Here is a 17,380-nt window from a genome sequence, read left to right as displayed (position 1 = left end):
CGCGATTCTATACTATTTTTACTCTTCTTTTTTTTTTTCCTCTGCTTTTCTTATCCTCTGGGAAATTGGGTGCTGGGAAGAGAAGGCCTTGTGGTTTCCGTGTTGTGTTTCTTAACATTTTGCGTGGCGGTCAATTTAATGACGTGAAGTTGAAAATGTGAAGAATGGGTTTTTTTTTCCTCGTCGCCAATGGAAGATCTTTGGATCTAAGGGGGGAGGATAGAATAGGACAGAAGTCTGATCTGAGCGAAAGGGTGATTAATTTGACTGGCAATGATGAAGAGTTATTGAACGGTGATGCGTTCTCGCGAGAGGTTCTGGGGAATGATGATTGGATGTGTAACGTATGTGTTGGATTTGCATTGTTATTTGCTCTAGAGTGATTGGTTTGGCTGTCAATATGTTCACCACGTCCTTTTGAGGCATGATTTAGTTGATATCAAAGAAGCTCAACGGCAGAATTTCCGTCATGGAGATGTCGTTAACCAAGCAACTTGACATTCCTATCGTGAATTTCATTGAAAACGTTTTCTTCAGTAGATATGCTACCTGAAGCGCAAAAGAAAAATGAAAAAATCACTTCTCCTCCTTCTCCTTCTAAATTCCTTTTCTTTCTTCGTTGCTTGATGGCAAACGAGTCTGGTGTGGTGAGACAGAAGAAATTGTCTCGTCTCGCCTCGTCTCGTCTCATGGCAAACCGTACCCTTAGGTAGCCAATCCAATCGTCATTTCGTGTTTACGGTAAAAAAACACATGGGACATTCCAGAGGCCAAACGGCGGGCTTGGGGTTTGAATCGGCGATGAAGCGAGAACGGACCGGATTCGCGTATATGATGGCTCTTGTTGAGGGTAAGGGTAAGATTTTCATAGGAAGTGGTGGACAGACAAAGCGTTCAGAAGGGAAGTTACTTCAAAGTCTCAGATAGCAGACGATGAAATCCTCCGAAANAGCAAACTTGAATTCTCTGAATTTAACCTCTGCTCATTCGCAGCCATCTTCGTTTATAGGGTAGTTAGCTCGTATAACCGGCAAAAGAATCCGCAGATACGAAAATGAAGCTGCCCACTATCAGAGTCGAACTGATCACCTTGTCATGTCAAGTAAGTACTAGTGACACGCTATACCGCTTAGCCAAGCGGGCATTCGGAGCTTTGCAAGTTGCGGCTCTGGCCGACAGAAACGCTCCATGAAACAAGACACAGCACAGCCCAGCAATAAAACAGCATCTCTCGTCTTTCACTTCATCTTCAAACCTTTCATTGTGCTTGCTCCGAGTAAGGCAAGACAAAGGAGAGACAGGAAAAAGAAACGTTTGACGTCATCGATGCCAATCAATTGCTTCAGACCCCCCCAACCCCCCCTGTTGCAACCTTTGTTCTGTACCTCGTCTGTGCCGGGTCTGTAAGTGCTTGCGGAGAAAGATGCTGCGATGTCTCGTATGGGGGCGTGAGCAATTCTTTCGGTCCCTGCAATGTCTCGGCCTCTTGAATACAACGGAAGTACGTCAAGAAGGCTAGATCATCAAAACGCCACGGGAATAACAAAGGACGTCCCCCCTCAACCAGAGAAGGCAAGGCAAGGCGAGACACACTCCAGACACACCGTCACACAATAAAACACCACCAGTAAATTTAAAAGCCAGACAGCAGAAAAAGAGACCGAAGAAAGAAAAAGTTTAATCAAGATGCACTTCACTAAAGGTAGGAAAGGTACATAGCTGAGTGCAGTGTGTGGCCTGTGCCGGACACATGCATCAGGATGGGTGATTCAGAGCCCCCGTCGTGCAGTAGTCTGCAGCTCTGGAGGAGAGGCATTGCATGGAACCGAATGCACCTCGTCGCATTCGTAAGCAGTGCGTGCAGCTAGGCATGCAGGTTGTAGTAATGAGTTTGCACTAGGAAGAGTAAAAGCAAGGCAGAGAAGCAAGGTCCTGCCTGAATGTCCGATTTGTACGGAATTGCTGTGGTTGGCTGGGACGATGTTGGGAAACGGCTCGAATTCGGCGAGGAAGAATCCGAAAAGACCAATGCTTGATGCCACGAGTATCAGCCTTTTGTTTCTCGTGATGCTTGTTCTTCCAAGCACAAGTGAATGCCCTTTGGGACAGCAACGGAGCACCACGCACTGGTCTATCCCACGGAGCTGTTGCGAATGTCTCACGGCATGAGGTCCGGAAGGAATCAACGGTATTTCTCCTTTCCGATGAGTCCCTCCACGCGATGCGAGCCAACAGCATCTGACACCTATCCGCCTTCTGGAATGCTTGCTCGTCATTCACCTGAGGATCGTACCTTTGCGGTATACGGTAGTAGAAGAAGCATCTTTTCGGCTGTTTGTTCGTCCAGGGGTGAATATCGAAATACCAACCTGCCCCATCGCATGCTCGCCACGAGATCCGATTTCAACCAACCCGTGAATGGCCGATCCCCAGGCTTTTTCGAACCCGGGGGGGCTGGGTTTTTCACGGGGTCCAAATGAACATTGAAAGTGTCACAGCATCGTCATCTGACAGGCATCGTGTCCTGTTGGCGCGGCCAACATGAAATCCAACGCCGCGGTGACAGAAAGTAAACCACTGTCAAAGTGTCTTGCAAAGAGAGGATGGAAAGCTCTTCGGGGCAACAAGCAGATGGAGTGAGACACGGTCGTACTTGTACAAGAGCTGGGGGTCTCTGGGTGTTGGAAAGAAGAAAAAGAAAAGAGCAAAAGGAGGCGCCGCCATGTCTCGGCGTGTTTGTGTCGGTCAGAATCATGGGGGTGAATCTGACCTGTCGTAATGCGGCAGCAGTCGCCGAGAGAAGACGGTGTGCTGAATTGCTCTTTTCCGAGGCAAGGCTCTTCGGGGAGCCCTGTGTTTCTCATGTAGCCTGTTTACCTTGTCCGTACACGAGACGTCGTCGTGAGAGCTACTGCAACACATTTCCGTCAACCCATGCATAGTGATCTCACCGTACACGGAGTGCCAGCAAGGATGAAGAGACGATGACACCAAGTATCATAAGCAAAGGAGTTGATTGTACGAGTATTACTATATTTCGGCCATTGCATTAGTAGAAGCAAAGCGAAGTATTACCTACTGAGGGCGACGATATCGTTGAATCCACCGCTTGTCTCACAATCTCGAAGACGGGTGGCAGAAAATACAGTGCTATTTGCCCTACAAAATGGCACTGTACATGTGACAGCTCAAGGCTGTGGGGCGGCTGCTGCTGCTGCTGCGAGTACTGTACAAAGTCCAAAAGCGCACTGTACCTGTAGCCGGACGAATAGCGGGTGGCAGCGGCAGAGCAGCGGGAGTCGATTGACGTCATTGGGTGAAACAGTCGGTCGTTGGCCGAGGCATGTGTTGATTCAAGGAATCAGTCGCACTGTGCTGGGGCAACGGGGCACGAGGCGAAATGTTGGCACTTCTCTCGACAAGGTGAGGAAGGGCAACGACAAAGAAGAAACAGATAGGAAAGGAAAATGGATTGGGAAGCGAATTTTCCAAGCACATCTTCAGGACCGCAGTAAAGGGTCATGTTTGGACTCACCACTTCCTCAAACCTCAATCCCTGCCGCACATTGATGGTGTAGATATCAAACGAACATAAACACCACACAAGACAAGGCCCGAGATTGCATCCCCGAGGCGACAAGTACCCGGGATAAGGGGCGCTCACACACAGGCACTCCCTCACTCCCTCACTCGGAGAATACTGGCACAAAGCAGGGCCAGAGCAGATCCGGCTGTTGATCGTTGTTCTTGGTATTATTTCTTGGCTTTGCGGCAGAGAACAAGGGGAATGAATAAGAAGGGGGGGGGGGAGGAGAGGGAGAAGCCGAAGATCATGGCTGAAGAAGCTTTTCTGCACGTGTCTGTGAGCCGATCTCTCCACCTTGGCCTCAACCTTATTTACACAACGGGCTATTACAAGTTGCTCGGGAGTGGCTTGAGGGTTCTGAGTAACGAATACTCAAATTAGGAAATAGGTCAGGAACGAAGACAGAGAAGCAGTAAAAACTATATTAAGATATGACCGGCCAGCAAGTGCAAAGTAACGGGAACTTTGCTCAATCAGCTAACCAAAGGGCAGAGCCTGAGAAACACTAGCAGGAAAGGAATCTCAGCCATGGGCCGAATCTGATCAACTGGCAGAGGGCGGTCAACACGGATAGTAAGGTAAGACTGTAGCGGTGTGAGCTCGAAGAGTGTTATGTGATGGATTCCCCAGTTGTTTTGAATCCGGCACTTTTGTTTCCCATCACAGTAGCCACGAAATGCTGTTTTTACTGTACCTGGGAGCATTTTTGTGGATGAGATTCGACCTCAGTGATATGAGTGGTCACGAAGGAAGCAAGAGAACAGGGGTTGCAGATTGAAGGCGACGTCCACTGCAGTGTGGAGGGAAGCACGACTTGAATTCACTCACACCATCCCCCTCTCTAGCGGCACGAATTACAAGTTGTGTACCTCCCCCGTACGAGCACAACAACGACGGCCGTTGGAAAAGACTGAAGAATCATGAAAGAAAAAAGAAGATGTCCACACATCCTGTCTGGTCGGCGACCTGGGACTCGCCGGCGTCGACTTGTTAATTTAGGCTCCCCAGCCTTGGACCCCGGGGCCATGTCCATGCAATTTCGACGGGGACAAGGACAAGGCTGCTGAATGGCTGCTGGCGATGCCCTAATTAGCAGACCGTCTCCACACAAGGGCAACGCAAGCATCCCGTGAGCAGAACAAGTGCGATGTCGACCACAAGTAACGCAAAGATGCAAAGTGAAACAAACGAAGAGGGAATACGAAGTCGTAGTGCTAAAATCATGCATCATCACCAAGAATACTCTGCACAATCTGCCGGGCATGAACGTTGCTGCATACCAATCGTGACAGAGGCTCGTGCATGCTCGTAACTGTACTTTCCGACGGCTTCTCGTCATCGAACAGGATAAAGACCAGGACAGGAAAGCAAAAGCCGATGCCACCATCGTACCTTAATGCGGCTGGCGGAGTGGCATCGGCCGGCACCCGCAATCTGCCGGTATTTGGCGCGGACGATCGTCGCCGCCAAATTGATCGGGTATCTGGCATCTAATTTCGAGGGGGAGAGCATGCGCCGTGGATGAATCAACCATGGCCATTTCGCGTAAATGCGATGCTTGAATCGTGCGTGTGCTGCTGATGTGCACGAGTGAGTGCTACAGGCTTTTCGCCATATCTACAAGCATGAATTAGTAGGTCCCTTTGGTTGATGCTGCAGTGGACAGTATCATATCGGCGTCTCCAGGCGATGTACTTGCAGTGGGCATATACCACTCCTCGATATTCGCATTCGCATAATAGCCCATGTATTCCATCTTGACTGGATCTTTCACGAACAACTCCCCGGAATATCTCTTCTCCATGGTCTAATCCAGTCAACATGTCCAAAAAGGTAACCAGAGCGATTGCTCCTCGCCAACATTGAACCTGATCCATCGCAATCTTGTCACTTGTCACCCCGTGTCTCTTTTTCTCTTCTTCTTTGAAGTGTGGAGCATCGACACCCTTCGAGAAAAAAAAGCGAGAAAAGGGAGCCCTAGCCCAAGTGGCGCGTTTCATGTGGCCCAATCCGGCCTACCGCCTCCGCACCCAAATCCTCGGTTCATGGGAGAGGGAGAATGCGAGTGACAGCTTCTGATTCTCCCTCTGTCTGATTCTCCCCTGGTTTTCCTTTCTCCTCGGCGTCTCACTTGGATGAGACACGGCATACGCATGGGAATGTGACGGAGAGAGAGATGGGGAGAATCAAAAGAGAAGATGGGAAACAATGAGACAGAGACGTGGTGGTCAGTGTCGTATGTGCAGCAGTACGGCAGTACTAGCAACAAGTTTCGACGTTGATTCGCGTCCTCGTAAATACCGGCAGACCCAAAAGGGAGCTGCCACGCTTGGCCTCATCTCTACCCGCAGCACGCATTTCCGCCGCAATGGCACCTCCAACCCGCGGCAAGGCCCCAATTCAGATGCGACCCTGGCATGCAAAAAAGTGTGCGATTTCATCTCGTGCCGTGGCTGCCAAAATGACGCTCCGTATTCTGGGAGCTGGGCGTTCCTTTATCCTCCTAGACCGTTCAAGAGACAAGAGGACGTAATGATGAACGGGAAGAAGAGGGAGCGTGCTAAGTGACTATTTCAACACGGATTTAAAAGTCATGCGACCATTATTGGTGCGGCTCCTCCGAGTAGAGCATAGCTGAGGCAGCCTCAACAATCGTTTGGTCGTGCATGTGCTACGGAGCACCGTTATGGTGTATGACACGGAAGCAGCAGCCTAAATGAATTCTCCAACTCATGTATTGACTTGGTGTGAGTGCGGGAACACAGCATGTGCAGTGCATAATATCATCATCTTCATGATGGAAGCATACCAAGGGCAATATCATTAGAAGAAGAAAGTCCCCGTCTTCTCGACATACCTGGTCCCTGCCATGTTCCTCGGCCCTCCCATCTCCTCAAACATTCTCAGCAGCATCTGGGACACCTCTCATCAGCTTCCACCTCTTCTAGAATACAACATTTCTCGTCCTTCTGCTAGACAAATGGTCCAGCCACGAGCAAACCCAACGGACCGGGGGACAGCCAAAGCCAAGGGCAGACAAGCAACAAGCTAGGCTAGGTAGTCGAAAGCCTGGGGGGGTGTTCGAACAAGTATGCCACAAGAGGTGGAGCCCTGCCTTTTTCTGATCCTTCTTGATGGGCCCCAGCTTAGCGGGAGCACTCTTCCCTTTTGCTTTTGTGGTTCGCAGGTCGACAATATCCCTGGAGCGGCCATGTTAACACCGATTGCGGGAAGCCACCGGCCGGTGCTCCGTAGGGAGGCACAAGTCATCAGACGGCCACGGGCAAACCAGCACAGTATGCGTCTCCTTTTTCTTTTTTCTTTTTTTCTTTCTTTCTTGTGCTCTCGTTCATTTCTTCCTGGGCTATGAGAGAAATAAGGAAGTTGTACTGTAATACTAGGGTTGCCCACCACTTGAGACCGCTCGGACTTCCCTTTCAGGTAATAAGTGTACATCTGGTTTGATACCATGCAAATTAGTAACTTCTATTCATGAATGTGTGGTAATGTTTATATTTAGTTCCTACATTCTATCCCCGTACGACGTTTCAGCTGGTGACAGTCTCTCATCGCTGCCGCCAACTGTACTCGCCTTCTCTCTTCGTCGTAGCTCAAGATTCATCCCGCATCGAATCAAATCAAATCGTGACTGCAATCTCGTAAACTTTTTTTTTCTTCACGAGTAATACTACATCAGCTTCAATTATGGGGGCGTAAGGGAAGGGGGGTGCCAGCCAGCTTGGTAGGCGATTTTTATTCCCGGCGGAAGCCTGCAGCAGCCCCCCCCCCGAGCACAAACCAGCGCCAACTGGTCCGTCAAGCCTAAAAGACGCAAGCCTCTTGGAGAGAAAGGGTTAGGGGGTGGCAGGCTGTGACGTATTTTTTGGAGACGCCGTTTTGTCCAGGGCTTGGGATTCGGCTTGCTTTTTTTTTTTTGCACTGTGTTGGCTGGAGAGTGCCGTAGCGCACAGTGTCGCCGGTAAGGCATGAGGAGAGTTTGTGTACGGTACAGTATCATGGAGTGTTGCGTATGTAGGACTTTGCGCGCTGAAGCGGGCGGGCAGCGGCGAATGGGAAGCCATCAAGCTGCTTCCGTGCGAATGAGGATGCGAGTCTGCGTGTGCGGTGTCCGCTTAGGCAAGGATTGATATCATCTGGATGCAATCTTCCTCAGCGAATGGCTGTTTGGCTGCTGTGCACATTGGGAGTAATACTGCAGATGGAAGCGTCAGTTGAGCGGGGGTTGTTGATTTCCATCTGCAGCGGCGAGCATGNAAAAAAAAAAAAAAAAAAAAAAAAAAAAAAAAAAAAAAAAAAAAAAAAGGGAGCAAAAGGCTGTATGCAGCACTCGCGACAACAACTTCCGTAGTGTAACAACACAGCATTTATGTTAGGATTGCTGATACCATCTCTGTAGGGATGAGGCAAAACGGAGGCGATGGGACGGGCGCTTCCCCGAGCCGTTGCACGTGTCGTGTAAGTTAATTAGCTGTGACGATGCACATCTCCAAGAGGCTGAAAATCAGATCCCAAAGCTGCCAAGACGCAGTAACCCGGAGCAGCACAATGACGACAAAGAAGCAAGGGAAAAGGATGGAAAAAAAAAAAAAACTTGAAACTTGGAAACGAAAGAGGTTCGCTTTGCCCTGCACCACACACACACACACACACACACACACACACACACCCGCGCCATGAGATGACGATGACGGGCATTTCCATCCGACAGCCCGGTTTGGGCATGGAGACGGAGGAGGGGGGCGAGCTTTCGGATCTTGTTGGCCTTCCGTCGCCCGTCGTCAGCCACGATGCCCGTCCCGTTGCTTGGGGAGGATTGGAGAAAGAGCTTGGCGCGGGGAAAGCAGGCAGGCAAAGCGTCAGCTAGTCGAAATACAGTCGTGTTCATGTGTGGTGAATTTCGATGGGATGGGGGGGGGGAGGTTATCGTGATGAGATCCACCGAAACGGTCATAGACGCAGGTCACGGTCTCCGCAAACATGCTCACCGTTTTGCGTGTTGCGCTGAGATGGCTGGATCTAGGTAGCTTATCATACGTATGTGTGATTGTATGTTGCCGCGTTATAGTATATCTGGATCTGTTTTTGGCAACATAAAGTATAGGTAATGTAGATGGATGGATGCCCTGCAGTAGCAGCGATAGCAATGTCGTCAACTAATACCTAAGCATCTGATAACCATGTCTGCTTGGTCTCTGTATCTTAGTATTTGAGTACAGCCAATTTCTTTCATATAAATCTCCCACATGTATTGATCGATTCTGCCTCGCTTCTCTTGTACTTCCGACCTGATCTCATCTCGCCATTGGGCTTCACAGCTCCATCTCATCCATGCCGTCGGCCCTTCACACCCATCCATCTCTCCGTGGACGTCCCGTGCATCAATGCATCACGCCGCAGATTGTGTCCCAACCCTTCCATCTCGCTCCCCCGCCCACTCCCAGACGGCGTCGACGCCGTGCTTTGTTTCCCCTTGTATGAACTTGCGAGTAATATCCAGCCTCTCCAGCAGCGGCCACGGCAACGTCTCGAGAGAGGGGGCCCTTTACGTCAGGGCTGCAGCTGCGTCAACGCCCGGCCGTCGGCCCAGAGAGCTGGACCCCACCGGCGCCGGGTTGGGACCCTGTCGCTCCGTGTTCCGCACGGGGTCCGTACGGAGTACAGCCGCCGTACTCCGTATGAGGTATTTCGCTCATCAAGTCCGAGTCAACAGTCGACGACGGATGGCTTCTTGTGTTGAATTGGGCTTCCCAACCCCCGTACCCGGCATGTGTGTACCCTATCCGATACGGTCAAGCCTGGTGGCCCCTCAGCCAGCAGCTTGTCGGTACATGCGGTAGACATATAGGCTTCGTTGTCGACGTATTTTGGTATGTTTGGGTTGCTGCTTGTGTTCGCATTCTTCAGCATCCAGAGACCGTCTGTTCTCTCTGGAAACTTGTGTTGAATCCCTTGTGCGACTGCTGTCGAGCAACATCGAGTTGACAAGCAAAGATGCAAGCTGATTCCAGTAATGTCGCTCGATATTGCGACAGTGCCTGCACTCATACAGTACAAGTGCCTCTCACACACGCACCGCCAACGCTTTGCGCATTTCGGCATTCTCGCTGGCTGCCCCCCTGCATAATTTCCTTCGCACGCCTCCAAATTCTCTCCGCAGTGGCCAACAACCCACCTGTCGCAGGCCCCTGGTCAGACTGCCGTAGCCTTATCCGACAAGCATCAGATTTTCCCTGCTTGACTGCTCCACCCGCACCTTTGGACCAAGATCCCTGCCGCGCCTCTTTGGCCCTGTCCCGGCTTCTGACACTGGGTTCCAGTTGGCTCTCGTACCGTGCGAGCTTGTGAGAGCTGCCACTGGTCGCCGGAGGTATCCCAGCAGCGCATGCCAGCAGGGTATGTACATTTGAGCTGTTCCCTGGCATCGTACCTGCTGTGCCGCTTCAACCCCACACTGCTCATACGTGGTCAAGCACAGGTTGTACTGAATCGTTTGCGGTGTTGTATCTTTCTCTTCTGTAGGCAGTTAGATGCACAGTATTTGTAGACTCAAACAGCCGCTGTGCTGGACCTAAGGATGGCGTGCGCTCAAAACTAGATCTGATATCAACCGCCGCTTAGGTTTGCCGCTGCCAGAGCAAGAGCAAGAACAAGAACAAGAGCAAGCGGTGGCTGTCCAGATTCGGGACAAAGCAAGAGCGAGCCAACGTCAACGGAAGGCCCAAAACCTTGAAGTCGCTCGTCCAGCCACAGGCACCAAAGTACCGCTACCCGCACTCGCACAGCGCCGTCGCTGCGAAATCGCAGTCCCGCATGTACCGGGACCCGTGACTGTCCTCCGCCGCCTTGCTGCCTGCCTTCTCGCACCCCGCCCGTGTGTCCACACCTCCCCCTGTCGTGCCTTCCCAGGCCCACAGATTGCATCTCCACCCCCCTTTCAGATCCACGCTGGCTGGCTGGCTTGTCTTGCTTGTCTCGCTGTCGACATCATGGCTCCTGCTAGCTGCCATGGCCACACACACACGCACTGGAAGGCGACTTCACCATATTGCTCTTGCCGCTCTGCTTCTTGCCCGGATGAATGTACTGGTGACGGAGAAGTTGATCCTCGACCTCTTTCAACCCCCTCTGTACTATAGCCTTGAAATTGCCCGCGGTACTCAGTTACTCTTCTTCTGCGCTCGTGCTAGGCCTTGTTGAGCAGAAGACGGCACTTGTACTTCGTACCGCTCGACCTCATCTCTGTGGTCTTGCGTCGTTCTTCTGCATCTTGCAAGCTTGCCTTACTCGTGACAACAATCCAGCTCCTCTCTCTTCGCCCCCCTCGAATGAATGCTGGATTCGCTTCATTCCATTGTGCCCAGTACATACATCATCGTGCACCTGCTGGTCCCTCCCCTCGCCTGTCCCGGCGAATACCAAACTTGAAGTACCTTACCTGGCTGTCTTGCGCGTTGTCTCAAAAACTTGCCACAGACCAGCTGCAGCTTGGAACCTCGACATCAGCCAAAGAAGTGCCAGTACTACTATACCTAGTAGGTAGGTAGGTACCTTAGATAGTACCGTACATAAGGTACCTAGCATTTCTTCGCCTCCTCCTCGTCCTTTTACTTCTCCTCCTCCCCGCCGCCAGCATCATCGTCGCCCACAGCCAAAACCAGCGATTCCTCTTGTTACATCAACCTCTTCTTCAGCAACCACATTGCATACAAGCGCTCCGCCGTGCCCGCTGCATCAGAAACACAGCTGCCAGGCACACAGCAAACGCCGCATTGGCAGCAAAACGAACCCGCCTTTCCTTGCCCACTTGGACGTCTTCCCCTGTCCGCTTCCGCGCCCATTCTGGAGCCCCGTCCTCGTCGTACCAGGAAGTAGGTAGCAGCACTCTCCAAACTTGTTTTTTTTTTTTTCCCTCCTCTCTGCTCGCCGCTGTCCCTCGGTCGCCGTTGCCCGGATTCCTTCGTCATCCCTATCTCTGCCAGCATCTCTGCTCTTGTCGGGTCTCCTCTTCGCCTTCTCCATCCTCTCCACCGCGATTTGGCCTCTGCGCTGCTCCATAACGGAGTTTTGGTGGTTCCCTGTGGGTTTCTCCCAAATGCTCGTCACTTAATTCAACTAGCCTGCAGCCCCCCCGGCCGGTTCTTGTTCCTAGGGCCCTAGCATTACCCTACTGCATCGCAGGCAACCCTGTCGCCTCGGGCTTTGCGAAAGGGACATTGGCCTGCCGATCACTTTTGCACCACACAGCCAGAGTCGTCACACCAGACCAGCCTGGGACCTCCTCTGCCATCCGCTAAAACTGACGCACGTCAATTCACAGGCCCCAAGGACACACTTAAGACTTCGCTGATCCCACCTTGGTCCTCCCGACAAACCGCTCCCCAACTCCAGACGGGATCTTCTTTGGCTCTTGGACTGTGTTACCGACTTGGCAATCTTCCTAGTCGGGATCCCGCATCGATCAACAAACCTTCTTTTCCCTCTGCCACGCACCAATCTCTCTCACACGCACATCTCCCGAAAAGACCGACGACTCTCTTTCCGAGTCCTGTTTATCACTTTCAGACACTGCCGAAACAGAACAACAAACACAGACAAAGTCAATACCGGGCCCTGAAAGACATTTCACCTTGCACCGCATCATCGATCATCCAACACCACCAATTCTTCCATCCCTAGCAAATCACCACTGCACACGCATCATGACCATGACGCTGGACACACCGCAACAGCAGCGATTCGGGCCTGTCATGAACTTTGACTATCCGACTCACGGCCAGCCACCGGCCTTTTCCAACCCGTGGTCCTCTTCACCATCACCATCTCAAACCGCTGCCGTGGCCGGAAGCAATCTCTATGTCGGAGGTCCGCAGCCGCCTTCTCTCAGTCACAATCTTGTGCACAAGTCTCACAGTGCGCGTGCCCCTACCAGCAGCGCACCTCCTTTATCATCATATGCTTCAATGCCCGTCCACACGACTGCGGCTGGTACGTTGTGTCTCCTCTTCATCTCTCTTCCCCTTGGATGCGTCGTCGTCTGCAGTTGCTCACCGAATTTCGTTTCTAGATTTACTCAACTTGAACCGCCTGCAGACATCGTCTGCTGCCTATGCCGACGCCACCTACGCCACGACGGCCTCTCCCGTCCACGGCCACTTTGCCCCCCCTTCAGCTACTCCTTACGATGCCTTGGGGTACGCACCAGCTCCTGTGCGGCCGCCTGCGTTTAGCGCCCTTGGCCACGAAACAGATGCCTCGCGGAGATTCTCTCAACAGTGAGTTGTCTCGAGGAGATGAAAACAAAACCGAATCAAGCCAAGCCAAGCTGACCTTTGTCTTTTCCAATAGCGTTCACGCTGACGACCGAAGAGGCTTCGCCGAAGCCCTTGATGCCAGCCAGGGCATGCTCGCCATGAGCCAAGAGACGCCGAGAAACATCTACGGCAACCGCAACGACCGATCTTCCGTGGACTCTTATGGCTTCCCGTCGACTCACTCGACCAGCTCCTCCATCTCCTCGTCCGGTAACTTCAGCTCCTACTACGGCGACTCCGTCTCCGACTACTCAACCGCGGGCTCAGACATTGAATCTGTAGGTTCGAGGACGCTCCCTCGGCCTCAGGGAATGATGTCCTCGATGCCTCCCGCGCCCCAATCCATGATGGGCCAATTCAGCTCCAAGGTCTCGTCCAGCACCCAGAAGAAGCACAAGTGCAAGGTCTGCGACAAGCGATTCACACGACCCAGCTCGCTACAGACGCACATGTACAGCCATACCGGCGAGAAGCGTAAGTAATCATTCAATGCTACTATTGCTTTAATGAAAAGAACTGAAGCTCATTGTCATTAATAGCATTCGCCTGCGAAGTCGAGGGCTGTGGACGTCACTTCTCCGTCGTCTCCAACCTGCGACGCCACCGAAAAGTCCACAGAGGCGATGCCCGGTCCGAGGCTGGCTCAGAGGACCATCACTCGGATTAAATCACCCTCATTGATTTTTTTTTCGGGTTGTATCATTAGAAATCTTCACGACTTTGGCCTTTTAAGGCCAACCCTTCATCCTTTCACCTTTCCGGCGGCCACCGCCCCCCGCACATTAATCATCTGTAGCAGCATAGAAGTTGCATGAGATGTGGCTGCGGAGCGGTTACCGTTCAAGGACCAACCGTTACTTTGCTTTAATTGGGACAATCGGACGACTTCATCTCATGACACTAAACTAGAGGGTGTGGGATCAAAAGAATCAAGAGGCCAGGGGTTCTTGATGAAGATGGCGCGGCTATGCACATGAACTTCCTCCCACTGGCTAGGGATACCAATGCAATGCATTGGGAATCGAGGATCACACCGGGTGATCCCTTGATGGGCGTGTGATGCCTATTTTTTTTTCTTCTTTTCTGTTTCCTTTCTTTGGTCTCTTTTGTTTATTCAGTCAGGACTTTCTATTCTTGTGCCAGCTGGCATGGTGGCTTTACAGGACTACAAATCGACTGGAACGACGAGATACACGAGGTCTTCTAGTCTGGCGTTTGGGGCAAGGGGTTCGTATCAGAAGGGATTTCTTTCAGCGTAAAGTCGGTGTTACGCTTAGCCTTGCTCGATTCCATTGATTGCGAAAGGAAGCAACTTGAAGCCTTATATCATCATGACAACAGGTTTGGGTGGGAGGGATGGAAAGGATGGCAACCACGCGGCCTCGCCCGGCGGGTTAGCATTGTACCAATAGGCCCTTTCTCACGGTGATGATATACCCGTTTGATAGCACTGTGAATCTCTTGTTGAATACACGAAATCCAAATCTATCTCCTTGATTTTGGGTACTGGCGCGGTCGTCCATTCAACGGTTCCTGGTGGTCCCTGATGATCTCTTGTGTCTCCTGCTTCTACACGACTCATGATGCAGACGGAGCCGTCTGTTTGGAGCAGGAGGAGCAGGCAAGGAGAGCTCAGGAGAGCAGGAGAGCAGGAGAGGTGGAAACTGGGCGAGGAACAGCCGAGTCTCTTCCCGGATGACGGGCGTCGATCACGGCGAGGATGCCCCAAAGAGGCGGGTAAAGCTCGAGCGGAGGCCAGGAGGCGTCCAACGCGTGCGAAAACTGAAATCCCGTCTGGATCTGGCTGGAGATTTCGCATCAATGGCGGACGGCGATTGCCAATACAACAACGGCGGGAGAGGCGTCACTTGGGCATTTCGCTCATGCCTTAGCCTGACGCTTACACGTGCAGTACAGTAAGCCTCCTCTTCTCACACTTGAGGAGCTTTCTTTGATTACCGTCATTCTGGCTGTAGGGCTAAATCCGATGTTCCATCTTGGGCTATCCCTGGGAAAAGGGGCAAAGGGGATGATATGGAGTGCGTGGTTCGTGTTGTATTACTGTACGTTGTACGCGAGGTGGAATGGTGAAATGATGGTGGGCAGGGATGGGATTTCTGGTGATGTTGGATGGGATTGAGAGTTTTTGATTGATTTTCATGGGCGTATTTTTGCATGATTCTCTTTGATTATTTCTTACAGCTCGAGCGGTAGTTGGGATTTGAGAGGTCCGCGGTCACGAGGAGGAGATATCGAAACACGTTGCGGTACCGGCTCGAACGAACAAGTTCGAAATTCTCGCGAGTTGCGTATCTTGAAGCTTACTGTATCCTCGGCATGTACATATCTGGTTCGTCCGCAGCAGAAAGTGCAAAGGGGGCCGATCACTTGCTCAAGGAGGAATGGAGGGCGCGTTTCAGAGCCTGGATCATCACTGCTTGATAGGGAATAGAGGGACCCGTTGAGAGACGTTGTCAAGACCGGACAAGCTTTTGTGGAGTGTAGTATGCCGGGATGCTTGTTCTGTTCTTTTGCCGGGTTGATGAATCTTTGTGTTTTTACTGGCGAGGGCGTACGACAAGGACCAGGGTTTCTTTGGGGGGGGAGGGAGGGAGGGAGGGAGCGTGTTGGTGTGGGAATTTGGGAAAGATTATGGGGGAGCGTTTGTGATGGAGTATACGGTAGGATGCGTGTTTTTGGCGAAGCGAGGTGGCCAATTCCATTTGGGAATGTGCATTTCCGTGTGTTTTTGTTGATACGGGGTTGTGTTGTGAAGGAGTGGTTACGGTTTTGGTGGATGAGGGTGATGTGGTGATGTGGTGTGGTGATATCGAGGGACAGACAGGCCGGTTAGAACGGTGTCCACGCCGAATCAGAACGTGACTTGCGTGACGCCCCCTCTGGCGACGTTTGTTGAAGTGAGGAGAAGAGAAAACAGTTGACGGATTCGTAGCGAGATCATCACATGGTAGAGGTCTTTTTTTGTTTGAAAACGTTTTGGAGAAGTGGCTGGATCTGGGGTTATCGGCTGCGTTACGACGACTCTTTTGCCACTTTTTTTCTTGAATTGGGCAGCTTTGAGGACTGCATTTGGGGATGATTTACGTTTTTTTGGTGAGGGGAAAGAATAGCTTGGGATTGGAAATTGGAGAGCTACTGCTGCTCTTCGTGGCTAGCCGAGGCAACAAAATGGTAATATATTGGCTGTGTTGGTGTTTTTGAGTGTCATTCATTAGTTGGGCAATTTTTTTTTTTTTTGTTTTGGGTGGGCTACCGTTATGATACGTGAGCGAGGGTGATTGGTGGACTTGAAGGTTTGGGGGGGAGCATGTGATGCCGTTTACTGGGCAGATTGCGTATTCTCGAGGGTTTCTTCGATGCCAGTCTTGCCAGATCTTTGGTCGAACATCAAAGGACGAATCTGTTTTGGCGTGGTTTGGATCGTGAACTGGCTGTGACGCTATGATGCTTCTTGTACGTATGTGGTGACGATGGGGTGCGGCGGGAAGTGGAGGCTATTTTTTGCTTCTTCTGGGTCGATGTGATGCTGTCACTGCACCTGCGTCGTAGCCTCGTGCCTACCGTCGTCACAATGCACCAAAACGGAAAAAAGAAAGTGTTAAACAGGAACAAGCGATATCAGACAATGAAGAAACTTGCCCGTCAGTTGTCAAGAAACGGCCAAGTTTTTCGGCCGCCGATGAAAGTGGCGTCCGGGAACCGTGAGCCACTTACTGCGTGGCGCCAGAATTCAAGATGGAACGGCGGTTGTTTTTTTTTCTGGTTCAAGGTCCATCAGGCAAGAATATTCCTTTCCTTTTTCCCTCTCAAGTGCTCATTCAACGGTCTTTTCTTTCGTCTCTGATGCATGTTCAAGAATGACGGTCATTTGTCTGTAGACGTTGGTGGCACAGTGTGAATAGCCAGGTAGTCGTAAGGTTCTGGTATGACGACGCATATTGGCGTCCTGGTTGTTGCGCAGCCCGCCGAAGGTTGGCATGGCTTCTTGTGGTGGTCGAGTATATTCACACCATGCCAAAGCCATCCAGGGCACGAGAGTTATTCGTATTGATCCAATCAGCGAATTAACGTGCGATACTGTACATACGTTTGCCTTACAAGGGGCCTGCAAAAGTACGTACACGCTAAGCTTTCTGCTACTGGGTATGGGCATCCAGGATGCGATGCCAACTTGTCCTCCTCGTTCGTCCACAGAAAGGAACACTGTGACAAGGCAGCAAGATCGAGTATACAGTGTCTCTCCAAGAACAGCCCCAGAAGGCGACGGGCCAGGGGACGAGGAGGGGGGGGGGCGTGCATCCAAAACAAGCTTTTCCCGCAGTTGCTGTCTTCAAGGTTCCCTCTCGCTCTCTGTTTTCTGACACGTTTCCGTTTTCCCCGTCGACGGCAGAAAAAGGGGGCGTTCAAGACCCCGGTTGGAGTGACGTATCGAAGGGGGGGG

The 17,380-nt window shown here is 51.6% G+C and overlaps 3 protein-coding genes across 3 annotated transcripts; all 3 read left to right on the top strand.

Moving 5' to 3' along the window:
- Positions 1 to 8,291: 8,291 nt before the first annotated feature.
- Positions 8,292 to 8,471, top strand: CCMA1212_001795 (uncharacterized protein; the record flags this gene model as incomplete). The annotated part of the gene is made up of 1 exon (XM_073699210.1): positions 8,292 to 8,471. One exon carries the CDS (start codon positions 8,292 to 8,294, stop codon positions 8,469 to 8,471), a length of 180 nt encoding a protein of 59 aa, XP_073562340.1.
- Positions 8,472 to 10,181: 1,710 nt separating this feature from the next.
- Positions 10,182 to 10,435, top strand: CCMA1212_001794 (uncharacterized protein; the record flags this gene model as incomplete). Its single annotated transcript, XM_073699209.1, has 2 exons — positions 10,182 to 10,186; positions 10,243 to 10,435. The coding sequence occupies 2 exons, from the start codon at positions 10,182 to 10,184 to the stop codon at positions 10,433 to 10,435; spliced, it is 198 nt and encodes a 65-aa protein (XP_073562341.1).
- A 1,871-nt stretch (positions 10,436 to 12,306) lies between these two features.
- CCMA1212_001793 (uncharacterized protein) lies at positions 12,307 to 13,585 on the top strand (the record flags this gene model as incomplete). The annotated part of the gene is made up of 4 exons (XM_073699208.1): positions 12,307 to 12,592; positions 12,672 to 12,879; positions 12,953 to 13,392; positions 13,458 to 13,585. The coding sequence occupies 4 exons, from the start codon at positions 12,307 to 12,309 to the stop codon at positions 13,583 to 13,585; spliced, it is 1,062 nt and encodes a 353-aa protein (XP_073562335.1).
- Positions 13,586 to 17,380: the final 3,795 nt, after the last annotated feature.

The sequence above is a fragment of the Trichoderma ghanense genome (assembly GCF_004382785.1).
Source record: "Trichoderma ghanense strain CCMA-1212 chromosome Unknown scaffold_1, whole genome shotgun sequence".
NCBI lineage: Eukaryota > Fungi > Ascomycota > Sordariomycetes > Hypocreales > Hypocreaceae > Trichoderma > Trichoderma ghanense.
The sequence above is the reverse complement of the archived record's forward strand: the minus strand, read 5'-3'. Positions and strand labels throughout refer to the sequence as shown.